Genomic DNA, 22,629 nt, shown 5'->3' on the forward strand with positions numbered 1-22,629 from the left:
CCTCACACACAGGCCTAGAGAGTTGAGCCTTTGTGACTTCCTGACAATCGCCACTTGAAAAAAAAATAAATTTGCTTACTTGTTTCAAATTGTTAAGTTATGTTGTTGTTGTTTTTATAGTTTGCTGTTTTTTTTGCCTGCAAGAGTAAAATTCTACTTTAAGCATTCATGATAATCTAGCAAGAGCCATATATAAATATGATATGTAATACTATTATATATACATGGACATTTTTCGGGGGGTTTTGTAAAATTGTGACCATTTGATGTCTTACTTTAGAACACAACACTTTTAGTTAGGTAAAATATTAACTGCGGAAGTTTCGTTTGGAACTAAGTCTGTTTTCACGCTGCAGTGTTCCCAGTGCTGTAGAATGATTAATACACCAGTGAGGTGTGTGTCCCCCCCCCCCCCCCCCCCACCCCCCAAAAATGCCATGTTGTCAAACAAGCTCTGCACAAACTGTACTTTGTAAATTGAAGAAATTATTTGCAAGACATTTGGGCGAATTGTCCACTACAGTTGCCAGTGTTAATGTTAAAGGCTTGTCACTCTCATGTGCCAGATGTACAACCCACCCACCACCACCCCACCAACCCCACCCCCACCCGCCACCACCCCCCTTCCAAACCTTGAGCACTGCTGAAGAATCAGAAGGAGTCCTAAGAGCCGCTGGTGGCTAAATGGTCTGCTTCACAGTCTCATTACCTAATCACCAGCATAGCCACAGCTAAGATGCAAATGATTAGAAGACGGCTGTCCTCTTTCATATAAGAATGCTGACATTTTCTCCTAAATCATGCTTAGTTTTCTGCATTTTTTTTGTTGGTTTTTATGTTTTTTTTTTCACTAAATGGCTAATAGTTTTAAAACGGAGAAGTAGGAAATGCAAGGCCAGATGCTCTCCCCTTCATGCAGAATGACAGACAGGCCTGTTTTAGTTGCACTTAAAGCCAATTTTAGTGGAACTTGGCTTGACACTGTGAGCTGGTTTCTAACTGTTCTGACACACTGAAAATAAAGATTAACTATATTCCTGAATATTGCATTTCTATGACTGACATTGTGCTTTTTTATGTGGATGCCTTTTTTTCATATTCTCTGCAAAAACTAATGATTTTCCTGGGCTGAATCTAATCACTGTTTTGCATTTGATTTCCAAAAAGTCAATGTCATTGATTCTGTTACCCCAATTTGCTGTTTGGATTATACGTGTTCATCTAAAGCAGTGCTGTTGTTATTTCTAAGAAGAAGAAAAAAACCTTTATACTGATGCTCTCCCTGTGTGTTTGTATTTTATCCCTGCAGGTGCTTTTGATGACGAGGATATCATCCATGTGGAGGGGACAGTGGACCCAGTGAGGGACATGGAGATCATCCACGAGGAGCTGAGGCTGAAGGATGAGGAGATGATCAGCCCTATTATTGACAAGCTAGAGAAGACAGCCATTAGAGGCAGTGACAAGAAACTCAAACCAGAATATGTGAGTCAATGTCCCAGCAGGCCCTTTGCTCCCCCTCACAGCAAGGCACAAATAATAACCCACCCACACATGGCCAAGGAAAAAAAAAAAGTATGTTTTTTTAATCTCCCTCCAATAGGTCTCACCCCTCCCCCTGGCCCATTTTTCCCTTTCTGAGATTGAAAGTGATCAGGGGTCAGGGGTTTTCTGCTGTAGAAATCATTAATAGAGAGTTACTTATTCAGCTACTGACCCTGGGTCACAGCACTGGGCTAATGAAAGTGTTTCCACACAGCTCTTTTCATCTAAAGTAATACTCAAATCATGGCACAGCTCTGTCTCATGCTTATACACCTACAGCAGCTCGGGAAATTGTGTGAGGCCATATAGTGGGTGACACATATGCCTATACCTTGCTATCAATACAGTAAATGTTTAGAATATGCTTTGACAGAAGATTCTCAGTTCTCGGTGGTGCAGGGCAAAATGCAAGGCAAGATGAGAAAAGAATCCACATCTTGGATGCTAGATCAAAATACATATGGATGCTCGCACACACTCAGGTGGTTATATTGTTCCGGTAATGAGGCTGAGCAGCTAACTTTAGCAATGATTTGGTTGCAAATGTCACATGATGCCCTTCCATCATTGGAGCAGGTTAGGATGGGCCAGCAAGCAAGGGGGATCTGGCCTTTCACTTGGAGCAGCATGCCCAATTTCAGGCCCCAACACACCAAGGCTCTGACCACTCATTACACTAACGAGAGGGGCTATTTCACCTGCTGCAGAGGCCCCCGTGACTGGTTGGTTTCCCTCAGACGAAACCCCCCCACCCCCTTACAGCCAGCAGCACTTCCCCACACCCCTGTAGCCCCGCAGACAGGAGCCATTCAGGCTAGGCAGGTGGCCGCTTACGCACATAATTGCTAACAATTTTAGGCAATGAATAAAAATGATCTACATTACTTGTCAAAGGTTGTGCACGCGTCGGCAAGTGAGAATCTATAGAAGACCTCTTTAGATGGCAAAGAATGGTGCTTATCAAAGGCTGCACTAAGCTTTTAGATGGGAGGGATTGTGTGATTGTCTCACAGGCTGAGCCTAGCGTGTGACATGCTCAGCTGTGTGTAGGCACACGTACGCACGTCTAATTCAACATCTATATGCAGAACATCGAGACTATGTCTAAAAATGTACAGTTTAGTAGAAACAATGGTGCTCGTTCTTTCTTTTGCAGTGCCACGAAATAATGTGAACTAAAAAGGATATTGTGTGCAGCCTTTTAAAAGGTGATTGCTTGAAAGACCTTTGAAATGGGATTTAATTTCCTTTGTCGCACTCATTTGTCTATAGACTCTACAGGTCTGCGTGTGGTGTAAAAATTCATGAATAAAAACATATTTTATCCTGTTCCTAACAGATTTAAAGAATTCATTTAATGGGATTGAAATGTGAGAGTGTCTTATTGTACTATTTAAGTCTGTGGTGATTATCACAGTGGTAAATATGACATAATTCAGGATGATACACCCTGTTTCTTGTTAAAACATGGCCTAAAAATTCAAAAATCAGGGGAGGGTTTTTTGCACGAAAAGCAGCAGTGTATTTTAAATAAAATCAAGCATCTCAAAGCCCACAAGTTGCTGTGTTACAAAACTGAAAATATGCTTAATTTAAAAAAAAAAAAAAAAGAAGAAGGTCAGCATTGAGTTCATGTGAATTTGCTTCTGTTTGCACTCATCAAGTGTTGGATTGAAAGGGCAAAGTGTTGTCTTGCAGAAAAATGCAGACCTTTACCCTGTTATATAGAAGCACAGTGTCAGCGTAGTGTATTACTCTGAAAGAAAACTACTGTGCAAAGCAGCATATAATTATGCAGTATAAGATAACACCAAAAGGACAACACTGAATAATTGTAGTTTGTGACACAAATCTTGCTTGTTTTTAAAGCCTAACTTCCTGCTGAAACCGGATGTCGGCACAAGACAAAATCCTTAAAGACAAGACTGACATCATGAGATTAAAGGATTTGAGTTGTGAAGAAGTATGCAGTTTTATCTAAACTGTTAAAAAAACACTGCTACACGGATGATGTTATACTATTTAGGAAAAATAAAGACATATATGGAAATTACTGTAAGGTTCAAATTCCTAAAAGTTCTAATATTTTGTTGTGCTAAATTTATGTGCACGCACCACTACAAGGCTCAAATTTATGCATTGTTAAAAAATGTAAACATGTTTGCTGGTGCTGTGTTTACAAAAACAATGTTTCATTGCTTTTGTCCAAGTGAATCCTCAAATTCCCTCTCCCTGCAAAACAATAATAGGAAACCAGCCCACCAGCGGCGCTTCATGGTGGCAAGCGTATGTGTTTGACCCCTGTGGGACCTATATGCCTTTTATTAACACCTGCCTGTTAGAGGAGCTCTGCACGGCGGCTGCGAGCTGATGAGGGAAACCTGGAGCGGGTTCAGCCTGTGTCACTGGCCGTTTGCTGTTTCCATTTCACAGATGATTAATCTCTCTGTGAAGACTTGGGCCGGCGCGGGCGGAGTGTATGCAGCTCTTCCTGCGCTCTCTCCCGCTGGCTGCACTCTGGCTGCCTGACTAAAAGGCCTTTAGAATTCCTGTGGAGAGAGATGTGCAGAGAGTGAATGCAGCTGGCTGGGGGTCAGTGTGTGGAGCTTTTTCTGCCATTGTGTAATTGAGGCTCTGGCAGGATTTTTTCCTCAGTTCTTTCAAAAGGGAGTATGATTGTGAAGTGCTGCAAGGGTTTGGGGAGGGAAAAGGAGGTAGGGGGAGTGTTGCAGGGGGTGGGGGAGTTTTTATATGAAGGGGGAGGTCAAGTTGACAGGAACAAAAAGAATGTGTTCCGCTAATTTCTGTGGGGCTGGATCAACAATAATAGGCTCAATTTCTTTATTACAAATTTTATAACTACCTCCCTCCCATTTTCCCACCCTTTTCCGCTTCCAGATCCTGTCAAGACCCAGTCTTGCCTGTGGTCTCAACCCACAAGTACCTCAGTAATGAATGTGGCATACATAGCTGGAAATGCTCAATATTTTCTCCAGAAGAAACACGGAATAATTAGCTCTGTACCTCACTAGTCCTTATTCAGTAGGACTACATTCTGCAAAGTGCCTGAGGAGGGACCAATAATTTACACCTTACTAACCAACTTCCAATTAGTTCCCCGCTCTTTCCAATTTCGTCTCCTCTCTCTATCCTTTTCATTAAACAGTCCCGATGGAATATTGATGTATAAAGCTGAGACTCTGAGAGAGACACCCCAGAAGGCATTTTGTCATGATTTAAAGGAGGGAAGGGGGTCTTGTGCATGCCATCCCTGTCAAAGATAGGCCACTCCTGCTTGAATGCGAGCAAAGGCCATTGTTCATTTTGGCATCAGGATGCCATGCATTTAGGAAATAATTACCCCATACCCTGCTGGGTTTATATTCTTTTTCATCTCCTTTAATGGCTCCTTGTTCATTCTATTTTAACCCCATACAGGACATTATGTGCAAAATCAAGAGCTGGGTAGTGGATGAAAAGAAACACATCCGCTACTATCACGACTGGAACGACAAGGAGGTAAGCCTTTGATGTTGTTGTCACATTTATTGGCGCGATTTATCGTGCTAATCTTTTCATCTGACCTAAAAGTACAACTGCTGTTTCCTCTTCTTTTGTTTTTTGTGTTCTGTTTTTCAAGCAACATGTTTTTTGTGCAAATCGCAAGTTAATATTATGCACAGTTATTTTTTGACATTGCTTTTGTACAAGCTAATGACATCTGGCCATGCTGATCTTGATTTAGAGGCTTCCTAGTTGCGCCCCACAGAGCCTATACACCAGACTCTAATTTGATTTGGCTTCGCTTGTCTCTGTGTTGTCCTCAAAGGCTACTTTGGAAAGTTGTGGATTCTCAGTACTTGCCTTGTCTGTCTTTTTCTACAGATCGAAGTGCTGAACAAATACTTGTTTTTGACATCCAAACCAATGATCTACCTCGTTAATCTCTCTGAGAAAGACTACATAAGAAGAAAGAACAAATGGTGAGTACTTCGAAGAAGGGCGGGAGCAGATTCATCGCTCTCACTAATCATCACTAAAGAGCTTTCCTTCTACTTACGTAAGGAATAGCGTTCATTTTTACTTAGTTTAATCTAAACGTGTGCACATTTGCCGTTGTGTGAGACTTACTGTGGTCTCCTGCTGACAACAACAGTCATATCTCTGTGAGAGAATCTGCCTGGAGGTGGCACTAAGTAAGCTCTAACACAACACCCAGCCCCAGACTCTGCACTTCATTAAGCACATACGAGCATATGGTCTCCATTTCCAGCAAAATTTCTCATTTCCATATGATATCAAAGAGAGTGAAGGCTTTAAATGACAAAACAAAACAAGCGTATGTACATTTTGAAGCCAAACAGCTGATTAAAATCATCTGGGCCAATAAATCATAGGGGCAAGACTCCTTAAAGATTATCTGAAATTGTTTTTGCAAATATTTGGTTTTGTCTTCACATGTTGTTGCTCTTGCTTTACAAGCATCACTTCACAGGCATGAAATTCCCACAGTTCAGAACGACAGCCGAGGCTTCCTAGATGCGTTTAACTGACTGTTTTCCATAATAATGCGTATGCACAGGGAATTGCATGACTCATGCTTTCAGGTACAACACTGGTCACGATGTCAAAGGGCTAAAGATGACCTTGAAGGCACTAATATAAACTTCCAGATCCTTACAAGCACTTTTTTTGTAGTAATGTTGTCATGTGGCCTCAGTGAGAGCTGATCCAGAAGGCTGGTGTTTGACATCCATTATGTCTGAAAGGGCTACTTTTCCCACACTGCAGCCATTTTGTCAATAATACCAACTTGTGGATTGTTATCACACTTTTCCAATTGCCCTCCAGGCTGGTGGTGTCACTTCTTAGAAAATTTGTTTTTGGTGCTTTACTTGGCAGCATTGTATTACAAGTGAAGTTGTTTACCTATGACTGTTTGTTAAAATGTTCCTGACACGAAAGTATGACTGTCAGACGGAGGGAGGAGAAAGAGAACTCATAAATCAAATGATTCATGGCAAGTGGAACATCCGTCATCAGTAGGAATAGAGGTCCCCCCTCCCCCCTTTTTTTTCTCATGTTGTGTGTGTGCGTGCATTTTTTTAACTGTCTGAAATGCAATAAATCTCACAGTGTTTTAAACAAGCAAACAGTAGTGCTCAGGTGTCCCGAGGGCTCCGCGATGAACAATGCCGACATCAAAGTGTTGATGTTTGACAAGTGATGAGTCACTTCCCTTGTCCAGAGAGGAGCTCACACCTGTATGGAGATGATTACAGGTAGATCTAGCTGTCCCTAATTGTACAATAAATGCTGCTCTCAGCCCTAATGGCAGCTAGTCTGCTGCAGAGACGCCAGACTGCCATTTGGCTGTCGCCATGCTCCCGTGTTTTTCCACCAGCACAGTTGAGATGATGATACGGTTAAGGACTATTCAAAGCAAACAGCAAGACAAATTGCAATCCCAGGTTTAATGTGTTCAGGAAAAGAAGGCGAATCGTAGAATGAGGCAAATAAGCCAATTTTATCTGCGTCTCTCAGGACACCCATTCAGGCCTTTTCACAGGTTCAGTTCCCTGCTTCTTTTTATTTTTTTTAAGCTCTTTTATATTTAAGGTGTTTTGCTGAGATGCTGCCAAGCAAGATTTAGGTTCATGTTATTTAATCTCAGTTACACACTCCTGATATTTTTAATGTATGCATATTAATTGAGTTTTTATTTTATTACTATTTTATTACTTTAATAGCATTTTCTCGAAATAGTTATGGCAATTGCACCATCGTTTGCAATAGTTTTATTTAGCATTGTAAGTCTCCAAAAACATTCTGTTGTTAACCAAGATCATCCTGTTTGGAGTATGGGAACCACATACCAAGCTGGCCTTGTTTAGACAAGAATACAGAGTATTAGCTTTAGAAAGCCATCATTAATGGAGGGATCAGACAAGGAGCAAGGCCTCCTTTCATCCCCAGGTTCTCTGCTGGAGACAGTACATCATTTACTGTTGAGAGGAGCACATGGCTCCAATCCTATACAGTGTATGTGTATGAGAATGCGTACATGTGCATGTTTGAAGTCTGTTTCAGAGGCGACTCCATGCTCATTTGGATGCTGGTGTAATTGCGGTGTGGAGATCAAAGGCGCGCTGGCCGAGTGATGTTCCAGAGGAGACTTTACCACACAGCCCTCTCCTCTGTGCAGAGGGGGCCGCCTGCTGCTCACCGCTCCCCTCTCCCCTCTAGCCATGCACTGCCCCCTGCACATCCCCGCTCGTAAAAAATGATTAAGGCTGCATTTGTCATGTGTTTATGACTGAGAGGCATTGCGTGATAGGGAATGGCATCTACAAGAGTCTATCAAGAGGCTTTCTCCTCTTTCCCCGGCGTCAGTGAGCTGCCTGGAAGACTATTCAACAGAGCGCAGTGTGTGTGTGTGTGTGTGTGCATGTGTGTGTCTGTGAGAGCGCTGTTGATAATGTGGTGGCTGCAGTCTGCCCAATGCTGGCATCTTTACTTGTCATCTAAGACGTTGTGTATTTTACAAGCACGTGGCCTCGCCAGTTTTAGGACTCTTTATTTCTTTTAATAGATTTGATATCAGATATTTATTTAATCTTCTTCTTCATCTTCGAAGAGTATTCATATTTTCTAATGACAGAAGACACAATTAGAGGACACTTCAGCTATACTGTGATGTTTTTTCCTCCCTTGTCATTTCTTTTTCTGCCTTTTTCTTCTCCTTCTTTTGGACAATGTGCATTAAAGTAAATTGGTGCCTCTTAAGTAGATGAGTTGACCTTTAAGGAAACTGGCAAGCGTGACCTGTCTGTGAGTGCCTCTGCCGTGTGGGCTCTCCTGGTGAGTGTAAGAACTGCAGGGTACCACTGCTTGCAGCTTTTATTAACTCTGTGCGTGTGTGTGTGCGTGTCTGCGTGCATGTGTTTGCATGTGTGAGCGTGTATGTTAGTCTGGGTCTGTTTGTCTGCCTGTATACAAGTGGGCATAGGTCTGAGGATGTGTACTTTTCTCTTTAATCTCCAAATACTTTTTTGTTGTTGTACTCTTCCAAACTTATTCGTACTTTATCTCTCTTAAGCATTGTTTGCCTCCAGTGCGTGTTACATTTGGTACCTCTCTCATTATTCTTTATGCCGGGAAGCGCCAACTTTAACATGCCACAGCTGCTCTTTCTGTCGGTCTCTACCTAATTGTGTTTTCCTACCACAAATGCATCCATATCTATAATCTACTTGCTAATGTTTTCTTGTCGTGATGTAATTCAGAAAATCTTCTGCAATCCTGATTCCCCTCGTTAGCCATTTCAGACAACGGTGATGCTTCAGAAGACCTTTATTTAAGAAGTCATCAGTCTGATTTCAGCACAAGGCCTTGTTTAACGCTGGCGTGTTCAAAGATAAGAAAGCAATATTTTCAGTATCTCTTATTTCACTAATTCCAAAGTAATAATAAGACCAAAACCAAGAACACCAATCCTATTAATGTTTTTTATTTTCCAAGCAGTAAAAAAATATACATGGCCCACAATGTTGAAATGTGACATAAATTAAATACAATAAATAGAAACAGTGCAAAATTGTGGAAGCTGTCCTTATATAAAATTCTGTTTTCAGAAAATAAAAAATACCCCATGTATATATTTTAAATAGACTAAAAATGAACCCCAAAATACACCAAATTATAGTTCTTTGTGGTGGAAAATTATATTAAAGCTTACATATGGATATGTATTTGTTTCAAGATGTATCTTTTTTTGAGTAGGAGCAAATTGGTTTTGGGCTGACAGAGCAGGAGGATGAGAAAATACTGAGAGGAGTCGGTGCACCAGTTTAAATCTCAGCACTGGATTTGTTGACAATGAGAAGAATGTAGATTCGTCCCCGGCGTAACCTTTGAGGCAAATGCGGTGTAAACATGAGGTAATATCTCCGAGTAGGTTGAGGAAATCCAGCCACAGAGGTTGTTATTTCCCCAGAGTCTGATACTCCGGTCTGCCTGTAGGAGGAGCTTTCACAATTAAAGTAAAGGAAGCCCCGAGAGGAGCTGCAGCATTGTGCTACTCTGTCTCACAGCAGACAATTCGAGGTGGAGAAGGGGGGTATACTATGTCTGCTCAGCTTAAGGGTTGACTTGTATTTTGTTACCTCTGCTTTTTGGTCCTGAAGAATGTCAGTAACAACTTTATCATGCATTATTTTTTCGTTGTCTTATAATTTTGACAAACAAACACTCGTTTCAGGAACCACACCAACATTTAAAGACTGAAAAAAAAAGTCAAACCCACAGACAAAGCCAGTCCATGAAAGAAATCACTGCTACCCACTTCAGCTACTCCAAACCATAATTCACACAAACACAAGTGAAACTTTATTGAGTGCAAAACCACTGGCTCCATCCAAGTTTTTTTTTTAGGAACTACTATCTAGGGAGTTAGAGTTCACTTTTCAAAGCCATGTGGGAGATATACGATCGCATACTCCTGTTTGATTTGTCCACTCTGTCCTTGTTCAGTGTGGGATCCTGAGAAACACTTTCCCATGGTAGGATGCATACCCTACTATCCGCAGTCGGTCCTAATGGATGCCGTCAGCTAGCTTTCAATGAGTGAAAACAACAGGAGAGGAAGTACAGTAAAACTGAAACAGATGTAAAGTCCTGTCGACTCTGTTAGCCCAGTTATTGACTGTCCCCTGTCCAGGTAATGAAAGGGCACTGTTGTCGTGTACCACATGACCCCATTGTCTTTGATGTGTTTCGTGATGAATACCTTGTAGAAAAATTGAGACTAAAAGTTTTTCGTTTTTCTTTCTATATTCTTCAGTTTGGTCTCCAAAACCCAGTATAGATTTCTCCCTCATTCCTCAGCCCCAAATCTGATAAATGCTGAGTCAGTCTGCCCAATCCACTTACACACATCTGCATCAGTACAACAAGCTTGCTTTATTCTGAAGACACACACGGGGGGGAATTGTTCTCCAGGCATTTTGATGACATAGAAATAAATGTCTACGAGTTTCGCGTCTGTGAAAACGCTAGATTTTGATAGTTGAGCTTCTTGCAATAAGCTTAAGGCCAGGAACACATGCTGCAGTGAATGGCCTGCAGCCTCGACAAGTTTAATGAGACAAATAAATGAATTTTACTGTTGCCACATACAGCTCCTGAGCGCTTATTATCAGGATTATTGTTGAAACTGTTATGAATGGACGAGGGGAGAAAAAAAAGATGTCGGATTGTAAGCGGGGTTGGGGAGGGGGGGGGGGGGGGGGGCATGATTGGCTGATGTTACATATGTCCTTGATTACCTTCCTTCTGCTTTTATTCTAATAAGTGGCATTCTTTGTACTCCCTAGGACAGCTAGACAGTCTGACACACGATGAGAATAAATATTGCATGTGGTAGACATTAAGCTGTCATCCTGGAAAAAAAGAAGAGATGGAGAAATCCGTGTGGTGTTCTTCGGCGCTACACTTTGCCTGCTCTTGTCACAATTGTCACATCTTGATGACTCCCCCCTCTCTACCCCAGCCCCCTTATTTTCTCTCGCCCAGTCAACTGCCATGAATGACAGCATGGATACCCCATATAGAGAATTATTTTGGGTGATGTAGAATGTACTCCTCTGGGTTACTGTTTGAATTTCTCATGTTTGCCTGTTTTCTGTTTTTTGTTTTTGTTTTTTTGCACCCCCACCCCACAGAAATATCTTTAATGAGTTATGGCTTTGATATTGTGTCCTTAACGACCATCTTAAAGACAAATCTATGGCGGATGGGGTTGTTAAGGTTTCATCTATCATGTGCAAACGTTTAAAGTCACAATATTTAATGGGTGTAGTTATCAAAGAAAGCAAAGTTGTTTTAAAAAGCTTGTTACCAGCACACCCTCAAGGTTTGTTTGAGATACGATGTGAGATGATGCTCTTAATTAAAGCTGCTCCCATTGTGCGTGCGCCATGTTCTGTTTCCTCCAGCCCATGATTGCTTTGAAGATTGAAAGAAGTTGGTAATATTGCCGATAGTGTGTCTGTGTGTGCGCGCGCGTATGTGTGTGTATGTGTCAGATCTCCTCCCTTTCTTAAAGACGCGATGGGTAATGCCTTTCCATCCGCTATGGCCACAGGGAGCAGAGAGCGTCTGCACTCTTGTCGCTCAGGAGCTCACCACTGGGAGGATGAAAAGCTTCCCACAGAGTCCCCGACTTCCCAGCCTCAAAAGCCACCATGAGCTCATACCTCTCATTTCTCTCTCCCTCCACAGAGGAAGGGAAGAGGAGGGGGTAGTATATGCTGTGTGCCGCAGCATCTTGGCCCCCTAGGTTGCTCATCCTTGTAACCTGGGACCAGACAAACAGGGGGGACTCTGGGTTTATTACTTGATGAGTCTGTGCCTGGCATCTAAGCCAGTAGCTGTCAGGACATGTGAAGGGAGTAAGTAACACATTCAGCTGAGCTACCCAGACTCAGGTGCTGGGAGCTCACCTGTGGGTGTGTCAGTGATCGAGCTGTGGAGGATGTAGGTAGCGGATTACTCTTCGGGTCTGTCAGCATTCAATTGCATCGGGACAGAGCACTCAAACCGGAGGTGGTGGCCGACCTTATACAGGCTAAACTGGCTCTGCACTCGTGATGAAGCCAACCTGTTTGAGTGTATGTCAGACGCAGGCCCAGGTCATTGTCTCAGGTAGCTGCCCCTGTACTTTAGATGTTCCTATTGTTTGAGCCATTTAAGCAGATCAAAGCTCTGACAAAGCCCAGGGAAGCCCCCAGGCATTCAGAAACACAGGAATTATCCCCCTTTAGGATTCTCACACAAAAAGACAAACAGGCAAGCTCCGGAGGGTGGCCCCACCTGGGGAACATCTCTATTCAGAGCCAGTCTATTGCAGAAGGTCCAATTGTGGGGGGTTTTCTTCTTGTAATTGTAGAATATATTGTGTTTTAAATTACATGTACTTTAAATACAATAAGCATTAGATCCAAAGCTTGCAACAAATGGTGTGATGCCTATTATTTTTTCTAGACGTAAGATAAACAGGTGTCACATGGTCTTGGTTTCATGTTGACTGTTTTTTACCATTAAAAAATAATAATAATAATGCATAAATGTTTGAGTTTTGCCGAAGTTTTTCTGGTAAAAAAAACCCGATATTTTTTCTATTTGATCTGAGAGCACAAACACAGCTTGTTCCTTGGACTTGTTTGAGCCTTCAAGCCAGTGAATGATTAGCAGAAATAATGTCTCTGTCACCCTTAATCACATTAAAACGTGGTTAACATTTAATTTTTCCCACTTGATATGCAAAAATTTCCACTTGATTTGCAGCAGAAGCCATTGGAATTCCATTATAAAAAGAATAAAAATTTCAGGCATCATTTGTTCAGAGAGGGATATCAAGAGCAGAAAGTGCTGAATCTTTCTATTAACCGAGCAGTGAGAGATGGCACTCAGTTCTGGGACATAATAGAGACTGACAAGACACATGCACTCGCACACGCTCTCTCTCACACATGCACACACACACACACACACACATCTTTCTCACTTGTATTAGTTTAGAGTACGAGGTTCATGAAGAAGACCTACAGGGAAAATATTTTACTTACATCTTATTACTGATTTTAACAAAACTGCATATCTTTTCACTTGCTTATGTTTAATCAGGCAGTAAACCTTCCTCTAAAACAAAAGTCAGGCCTGTTTCTTGTGTTAAATAGGCATTTCACACTGTGAATGGGCCTCCACGAACAAGAACACCCCTTTATTCTTTAGTATGACTGAGAGCCATAAAGACACAAAGAAATCTGCAGCATGTTTTACATAAACATTTTTCCAAATTTACACATCCACATAAAATTTCACACAAATAATTGGAAGGGACATAAATACAAATTGCAAAGTGGCACGGGTAGACAGTGGTGAAGTTGACAGAATTGGTTTTGGGAGTCATGTTGACGGCACTTCAAAGCTCTTAATTGACAGCGCTTTGTTTCTGGAGTTGTGGGAAGGAGGTGTTTCATGTTCCTGTGGCAAGGTGTTTGTCTGGTCCTGTGTCACTCAGTGCAAGGACCCGGAGACCCCCGTGCTCATTTGCAGCTCACGTTCTCCGTCTCGGCTTCACATTATTAAAATCATCCCTCAGCCTTCTACCAAGAGCCTCTTTGTTACTTGGCTGGCTTGGCTCAGCTCTGTCAAGTCTTCACCAATTACAGTCTCAGGTACAATGGTCTATTCAAAGGATCACAGCCCTTGACTGGTGTGGAGAGAGTGATTTGTGAATCATTATTCAGCCGCCTGTAGAGAACGCAATACCTGAGGAATGCAAATAACGTGCCACCAAATAGACAGCTGTGCTGCTAAAAGTGACAAACTACAGCTGTTATTATCTCAGATTGGATTTTTCCCCTCTTGGAGCGCCCTCCATCTCCTATGTTTTCAGGTTTTCTGCTTTGGCTAAATGTGTTTTATTTTTCTGTCCTTTATTGGCGAGACGTTGGATGCCACCTTATTGTGTGTTATTGTGGTGGCAGTCAAGCGTCAGATCTGCATACATGGTGTGAACAGTAAGGGAAATATTAGGTTATTCCTCTTAATAGATGTGCATCTGAAAAGGCAGACAGACAACCTGGCATATGAGGCATTTCAGATTTACTGCGCCGGCCTGTGGTGTTATTTTAACTTGTTGAGAAAAACATTCAATCAAAGCAAAACCGTGCTCTTCCTTTTGCCCGTTACCTTGTCATATTTTGTATATTGATAATCATTAGGTAGGAGCAGCGATAGGGTGCTGCAGGTGATAAAGCGGTGACATTGTTATTGGAATAGATGTGGTATTGAGGTGGTGTGGTTCCTCCCAGTCTTTGATTCTTATGGGCTTTAAACAGGAAACTAGGATTACAGATAATGACAGGGACCCCTTAGAATCAATCCAGCCCAGGAGCCGCCGTGTGAAAATGGATTTGTGTGATGCTGCTCTTTGAGATCCGTCCAATCCCAGCCTCGGAGCTTGTGAGGATAATCTCATAATTGCTCTAACCCCCTTGTATTGTTCTGACTGAGGGTTACCATTAACTGTGAGGATATCTTTGTCCTGCAATGTCAGGTGTCCTGCTGGACAAGAACACGTAAAGGAAAAAAAAGATCATGCAGTTAAGAAAGTGCCAAAGATAACAGTAGGTGGTTAGTTGCAGTGCTTTCTTGTTGCTTGAATGTTAATGTTTATCTAACATTCAAAAAAACACTCGGCTGGTGGAAGATTTCTTTTTTCGTAGTTTAAAAAAGTGTATCGTGAATTTCACTTCCACATTTCAGAGAGAAATGTGTGACTTTTTGCTTGAGCGATTTCAAAATGCACTTATTAAGAACAGTCTTGTTGTTGAACTAATTATTTTAATGTCTATTTAAATCATTTATTTATTAGCTGCAGGAGCAAAGGTGTCACATTTATTCGAGAAGTGCAAAAAGGGAAGTCGCAGCTATTGATTACGTATAAAAAAAAATGTGACCACAGTGGCATCATCTGTTTGTTTTTTGAACTCTTTGGAAAAGAAGCCATGAGGTAAACTGCTGACCTTAGCCACTTATCCACCTAAAAGTGGCTTAGGTCAGTGCAAGCTGTGTTTCTGTGCAATTAATTTAAGAATACCTCAAATTACAACAAGGACAAAACAGCGTGAAATGACATACAAATGTCTTTAAAAGTCTGAATTAGGTTAATGACACAAAACACAACATTTAACACCATAAAGAAGGCGCTGAAAACAAAACGAATCAGGTAACATATTTAACAATAAAATAAAATGAATGAAAACCCAAACAAAATTAAATATTCTTGACACTTTTTACTGCTTTATGTCTTAAAGTGGAAATGAATGCCCTCCTACTTTTGGCATCATTTCAGGATCAATGAAAATATTAGGACCTGTTTTATACATATATATATATATATATATATATATATATATATTTAAATCCAGTTTTTGTATTTTTATTATGTTTCTTTCTCTTTGCTAAAGGACGTGTAGTTAAGTCTGATTTTTAGTTGAGAACTTGAACGGAAAGAAAGTCAAACTCTGAAAGGAAATGCCACCTTTAGAGTGCAGTCTCCCACAAACACTCATATTTTCAGCTGCTCTCATGAATATGCATGCATGCAGCGAATAACAAATACGTTCATGTTAATCAAGTCCTCCAACGTGTTTTGCGAATGCTGTTTTTCTTTTTTTCTTCTTTTTTAATCAGGTTGGTGAAAATCAAGGAGTGGGTGGACAGTCATGACCCCGGAGCCTTGGTCATCCCCTTTAGTGGCGGCCTAGAGAGCCTGCTGCAGGACAAGAGTGAAGAGGAGAGGCAGAAGTACTGCACAGAGCACAAGACGCAGAGGTTAATTAGCATTCAGTCTCCCCACACTTTATTATCAGCTGTGTCCTCCATGCACTCCTTTAATTGCATGTGCTGATAGAATAATAAATGGCAGAGTAATTACCATTATAAAGCAAAGGATCCCTCTTCTTACTGAACAACTCAGTCAAAGGGTTTTCCTCTAAATTAAGTTTTTAACTGTCATCTGTCATCTCTAGGTATAATTATAACTTGGGCATTTTGGGTTTATTGTTCTTGTGTGAAAACCTCTATGGAGAGAAAAATTGTGACAGCAGATTTTTTTCCCCCTTCTTTCTCTCAGCAAAGATCGAGGCATTGGGTTGAATTCTTAAAAATGTTAAATGAGTCTACAAGCCTCCTAATTAATCAAAGAAACCATTGGAGAGTTGAATGTCTTTTGCGAAACGAAGTGACCCATCTTATTCACTTAATGAGTTTATATTGGAATGAATGGGGCCTTGCCATTGAGGTGAACTCTGTCTAGGCATCAGCAGCGATAAAGAATACTTAAACAGTTCAGACCCCTCGATTCAAGCTGAAATCTCTCCCCACCAGTGCCGTGAGCAAGATCATCAAGGCAGGCTACGCAGCCCTGCAGCTGGAGTACTTCTTCACTGCTGGACCAGATGAGGTCCGTGCATGGACCATTCGGGTAAGTGCCAGCTGCCTGCTGTGCGCATACGTACATGTGAGCGTGTGCATCAGACTCACACACACACACACGAATACACACAGTATCCCATGTTCCACCCTGCTGGCACCTTCACTGATATCGCACACTTTCAACTTTGTCATGGTTGTGCTTTAGCTAGTCATTACAGACCAAGGATAACTTCAATTACTGGTGAGCTGCTGAACAGTGAAAGTGGGGGCTACATTGATTGAGGAGGGCAACAATTGATTTTGCCCATTACGTCCATGAGAATGTTTCCATCCTGTGCAGATCTGCCTGCCCTCCTCCTGCCGCTGGAGATAAGGAGCCCGTGCATTGTGCCTGCCTAATCTGTGTGACGGAGGTTGTCTGTGCCAAAATTGATGTCGCTTTTCATTCGACTGTTTGTGGGCCTTGCTGGGGGCTCCTCCTCCTCGTGTGTCTCAGTTTACTGAGCCCAGCCCGCCAAGAGCTTTGTGCAATGGGATCACAGCATTTACATCAATACAGATGTTTGCTTTGCATGTTGGTATTGTGTGCACTTATATTTTCTTTCCTTGAGCAGATAGAAGTATCGAGTGCAGAAATAATAAGCTATTTTGTCTGAGTAACATTTATAAGTTCATATCGGTGGTTTAAAAATACAACAAAGTAACTTTTGAGAAACTTCAACAACTAAAGATTTGGGTTGTATTCAGTCATACAAATTCATATCCATTCTTTCATCCCGTCAGATATTTCAAAGGATTGTAATTTAAATGTTTTTTTTTTTACGATACAGAATGCTTTCAATCTCATAAACATAACTTGTCCGTTTGGAAAAAGGAGTCCCATTTTCAAAAAAGCATTGCAATTTTCCACAATGGCATCTATTCAAAGAACTTGTCACCAAGCAGATCATTATGGTTTTGTTCCCCGAGTGTGAGACCGTTCACTGTTCACATTTTGTTGTTCAATTTGTTCAAAATCTTGAAATAGCCCACTATAGATGGTGGAGGCAATAATGGTAGAAAAAGTCTCATGTGTGGGCGGGTTACAGATTTGACCACTGATGGAAATACTGCTTAAATTTTTATCTTGCCCAAAGATGGCATTACTTGTCCACTTACAAAACACACATAAATAGGGGTGTTTGTTCTGCGTGTGATGCAGCTTTACCAAGATCATTTTCCCTTGACTTTGAATAAGCTCATATTGGCTTCAGCCTATTTTCAGACATCTTCTTTTCAGTGCATGGGTGGATTATTTTGCATAAGATTTACGAGTGCACTGTTCTTCACGAAAAGATGAATAGATTTTTCACACAAACAAAACACTAATTTAAAATGCTATCTCGTGCTTCATTATTATTACTATTATTGATGTTATTATTGTTATTATTAGATAGAGACATGGCTTCAGACAGTTACATTATGAGTAATACACAGGTTTCCAAATATCCCCTAGAGGACTCCAATATGCATTTGTAATATCTACTATAGCAAATTGCAGTGATGAATGTCCTGTTTCTTTTTTAACTAATAAGAAAGACATTTTTTTAAAAAGCACAAGATTTTTCCTTTTTCTCCATTTAAATATATTTATATAAATATATAATAAAATTGCATGTTTCTTATAAGGAACATAATGTTCACTTGATTTTTTTACATGAGAAAAATTGACACTTTTTTTTTAATGGGCTCTATATGAATTTCTGCTCTCCACTAGACAGGGTCTCCTTTTTTTTCCCTAATTCTTTTATATTGTGGTTGAAACAAAATTTAGCCACCTTCAAACGATTCACCAAAATCATATTTCGGGTGAATGTTAAATGTTTTGTTGTAGATTATATGACACCCATCCACACATCAAGCTTCATCCTTTATTTTTCTTTTCTAAGCATTTTTAAACTAAGCACAACCCAGAGGGGAAGATGAGCTCACTCACTCTTCATCCTCACAAGACACGTTACATTTTAGTCAGATGACATCACCGTGTTTAGATGCACACGTCTCAGCATGACTGATGTCCTCGCTATTTAGAGCAAAATCCCAAAACCCTTCAAAGGCATCCTCGAAAACACGCTTGTCCTCCTCGGCATAACTGATTACAGCCAGCCTTGATTGTGTATGAGGGGCATTTAGTCAGGTAAGCATCAGTGAGTAACTATATTAAGCCAATACATCTTGCATTGTAAAAACTACACTCAGTAATGTCGTGTTCCTAAGTCCTTTAACATGCTTTATTAGGCAGCCTCGAGGTGACCATTATCTATCAGCCTGCTCTGCATAGCTCTTAACTAGGACAATGTGGATCTCTTGTAATGCACCATATGAAAAAAATCCCTCCCTTAATCTATTTTTCTCCAGATAGACAAACCTTGATGCTGATTAATGGTAGTTAAACTCACAAGCACTCCGTCAATGAGATTGCAAGTAGATGGTAATGTATTAGAGTCATTAAATACGCATCATTCTTTTGGCATGAAATATGTTGACCCCAACCTGATTATATACATAATTAAAACTGTTCAACAGTTTCTGAGCACGGAGCTGCAGAGCAGAGAGGGAGCGAGCAGGTCGACAGGCAGGAGTCATAATGATGCACAGCAGCCACGTCACTTATTTGGGTCATTTGTCATTTCCACCCAGCATTATTTCAACGCATATAAATTGCACATTTTGTCAGTCACCAGTTTTGTCTTGGAGTGTTAGAGAGGGCTCAAAGTGCAATATATAAAATATATATACATATTTTATACATCTATTAAACTGCTACATGTAAATTGAAATCTCAAACAGCTCCAGTTAATATAAAATCTCTGCTGTGTAAATGTAAAAAGTTATAATACTCCAAAAGTCACAGGGGTACATTCAACATAGTGAAATATCACTGAAGGGTTGAGCTGAATTTGAATTACCAAACTCTCACAATAGTAAAGGCCTGATGCAGTGGGGTCTATACCACGCTTGCTTCTCACTGCAACGCTGGGTCTTCTTGCTGTCATGACCAGAGAGCCGAGCAGCGACCCACAATGAGGCAAGATTGCTTGGACAGAAATCAATACCACCACGGAATGGGAATCAGGAGGCATTGATAGCAGTGCTGGGTCCTTATCGGTGTCCAGGCTACCCTAGCAGGTCACAACTGAGTGGAAAGCTATCCAGAAATCAGGACTGAGGCAAGAATACCCCCGACTGAAAATCACCCCCAGAGTGATCACAACGCTATCACCCCATCAAACACCGTGTCGCTCGCATGCTGTAATCCATCTTCTCCAAAACAATTCATTTGTCCTCTCTTTTCCTTCCTTGTGACAGAAAGGAACTAAGGCTCCACAGGCTGCGGGGAAGATCCACACAGACTTTGAGAGGGGCTTCATTATGGCGGAAGTAATGAAATTCCAGGATTTTAAAGAGGAAGGCAGCGAGAGTGCTGTCAAGGTGAGCAGTCAGGGTGCCAGAGGAGATGAGGGGAAGTCTCCTGTGATCAGTGGAGCTGACAGTCGCCACACAGCTCCTACTGAAAACTGCTCTTCACCTTTACTCAGGGGAAGAAATTACTGCACACACTCCAGCACCACTCCTGACAAGCCAGCTGATTCTGGCTCTAAACACTGCCATTCTGCTCCAGCTGTGCATATCTTTATCACAATGTGTCTTAACTGGCTGATGGTAGTTCTTGCTCGTGGCTCAGTGCAGTCGCTCCAAGGAAGCACTTCTTCACCTCACCAGGCATTTATCAGATCTACAGAGTGCGCTGTTAGCTTAGAGCTCTCTGTTACCAAATCCCCAAGCCACTGTAGGCATGTGACAGTGATATAAAGCGGCAAGTTAAATAAAGTGTGAAATTCCTTAAATAAGGACTGTTTCATGGTTTGCAGCACAGAAATGTGACTTGCATGTCTTCTGTTTTTATGGGCAGTGTTTGTTTTGACCTTTTTAACTGCACCGTGTGGACACACCTATCAAGTGTATTAAGTCATTTCACTGCTAAAGGCAACACAATACTTTTCTTTCCTGCTCCAAGTTGTACTTCGACATTGAAAATTTGTTTAAAATCTGCAAACTGCAATCAACTTATCGAATGCACACGATTAATAATGAGTTCATCAACACTGTAGGATGCCTTTTAAATTAAAGGTGCACTTTTTTTCAATCATTTATTTTCTTTAACGAGAAAAAAAAATCTACTTTTAAATCTCAGTTAATTAAAGCAGAAGTGACTCTGATTTTATGTGCAACACTTGTGCGAAGCAGCTGTAAGCCATGCTGTCGCAATCCCCCTATCACCACCATCAACTCCATGTGCCCACTTACAGACTCAACTAATGTAATTATGGTGGCACAAAGGGCCCACGGGGACCAGTGTGGAAAGGAAGCACTAAAAAAAAAAAACATTTAAATCTCCTTGCTATTCAAGTCCTTTTTAATAAATATTTGATATTTAATGCATCGGCAGTGTATTGTCCACACCCTCCATAAGCTGCAAAAAGAGAGCGAAATATGTAAGTCTCTGGGGGGTTTCGCCATTGTTATCAGAGGTTGAGATCTCAGTGTCAGGTCCTTACTGCATGCTCTCTTACTAATCCCTTTTTGAGTCTCGGAAAAACATGGAGCGTTTCTGACTGTGGCATTAAGGTCCATGCTATTTAATGCCAGTTGTGGGAATAGGCTGTCTGAATAGGGCCAGTGTACAGGGATATCACATTATTAGTAATCATATCTGCTTAAGCCAAGCTTGCTGCTCCAGATGGCTGCTTTCAAGTGCAAATGAACCAGTTAGACGTGTCTGGTTTAATACATACTCAGGAATCACAAATAGCCATTGATTTTTTTTCCTGTCTCCCTCTCCATCCAGTGTTTCTGGTGGTATTGAGCTTGGATTAAATGGTCTCCTGAGCCTTTAAAGGGACATTGATTCTTCTAATTAATTGTGCACTGTGCAGAACCAGAATGCATAAACCTGTCCGTATTAGCACTTCAAGTCAATTATTTTGAGTTTGCCGGGAAGGAGAACAAACACTTACTGTACACAAAAGAAATGTTAGAACTTATTTTGTTTCCTTGAGAAGTTTTATAGTGCTGTAATCAAAGACTTATTAACATTTTGTGCTTGTGCACATGAAACTGAAATGGGCAGAAGAGAGGATTATCACTCAGTGGGAATTCAGGCACCCCTCAAACAAAACATGCGTGCACTTGTGTGTGCGTGCGTGCGCCTGTGCAGGCGTGTGTGTGTGTGTATGCATGTGTAGATGAACATTTGCAAGTGTAATTTTAGTTCAAGTTACATCTTTTCTAATATTATTTAAATTATAAAGAGTTTTTAATCTGTTGGAGTTCATCCACATGACAGACTAGCTATTTCTTAGCATACAGCTTACAATCCTTTATATTATTTTAATGATTCTTTTTATTTTTTAACCCCACAGGCAGCTGGTAAATACAGACAGCAGGGAAGAAACTACATCGTCGAGGATGGAGACATCATCTTTTTTAAATTCAACGCGCCGAACGCACCAAAGAAAAAGTGACGCAAGAACAATGCGTTTGTTTGCGCAACTGACTGTATTGTTGCCTTATATCTGGCCACTTTTACACTTTTTGTTTTCCGTGCTGTAGGACTGAATCCCCCACTCGTGTGCCAAGGCACAGGTTCAGTAAACTCTGACAGCTTTGCTATTTAAGATCAGGATCGGCCCCCACTCCAAATTGTAGCAGCATTTGAAGGAGCATATTACTCTCCAGATACTTCATTAATCTCCATCACGGGTGCCAGCACTGACACAGCTGACAGCGGGGACAATGCCACCTGCTCCTCTCCCCCTTCTGCAGATAATGCATGTTTTACAGTAGCCCAGATGTCTACACTCAATAAAACATTTGACAAAACCAGTCTGTGTGTGTTTTGGGATGTCTGTATTGAGTGGGAAGCTGCATGGGGATAGTGATAGCGGTCCTGCCGACCACTGATTAGAGAATTAAAAGACACAGCTGACACTGACTGTAGCATAGAGGGGACAATTATAATTAAATCTGTTAACTGAG

At 41.2% G+C, this 22,629-nt stretch overlaps 1 protein-coding gene across 2 annotated transcripts in view; it reads left to right on the forward strand.

Moving 5' to 3' along the window:
* Positions 1-22,629, forward strand: part of LOC102797146 (obg-like ATPase 1) — a 44,750-nt gene extending 22,121 nt beyond the window's left edge. Inside the window, exons 5-11 of one of the 2 annotated variants that reach the window (XM_006788465.3) lie at positions 1,310-1,485; positions 4,984-5,064; positions 5,431-5,528; positions 15,808-15,948; positions 16,504-16,600; positions 19,900-20,022; positions 22,014-22,629. In XM_006788465.3, coding sequence (XP_006788528.1) covers positions 1,310-1,485; positions 4,984-5,064; positions 5,431-5,528; positions 15,808-15,948; positions 16,504-16,600; positions 19,900-20,022; positions 22,014-22,115 — 818 coding nt within the window. In that variant the 3' untranslated portion in view covers positions 22,116-22,629. Of the gene's footprint in view, positions 1-1,309; positions 1,486-4,983; positions 5,065-5,430; positions 5,529-15,807; positions 15,949-16,503; positions 16,601-19,899; positions 20,404-22,013 lie in introns of those variants that run through there. The other variant, XM_087829549.1, reaches the window with a different exon arrangement.

This window comes from Neolamprologus brichardi, chromosome 16 (assembly GCF_056152115.1).
Source record: "Neolamprologus brichardi isolate AB-2024 chromosome 16, ASM5615211v1, whole genome shotgun sequence".
Classification (NCBI taxonomy): Eukaryota; Metazoa; Chordata; class Actinopteri; order Cichliformes; family Cichlidae; genus Neolamprologus; species Neolamprologus brichardi.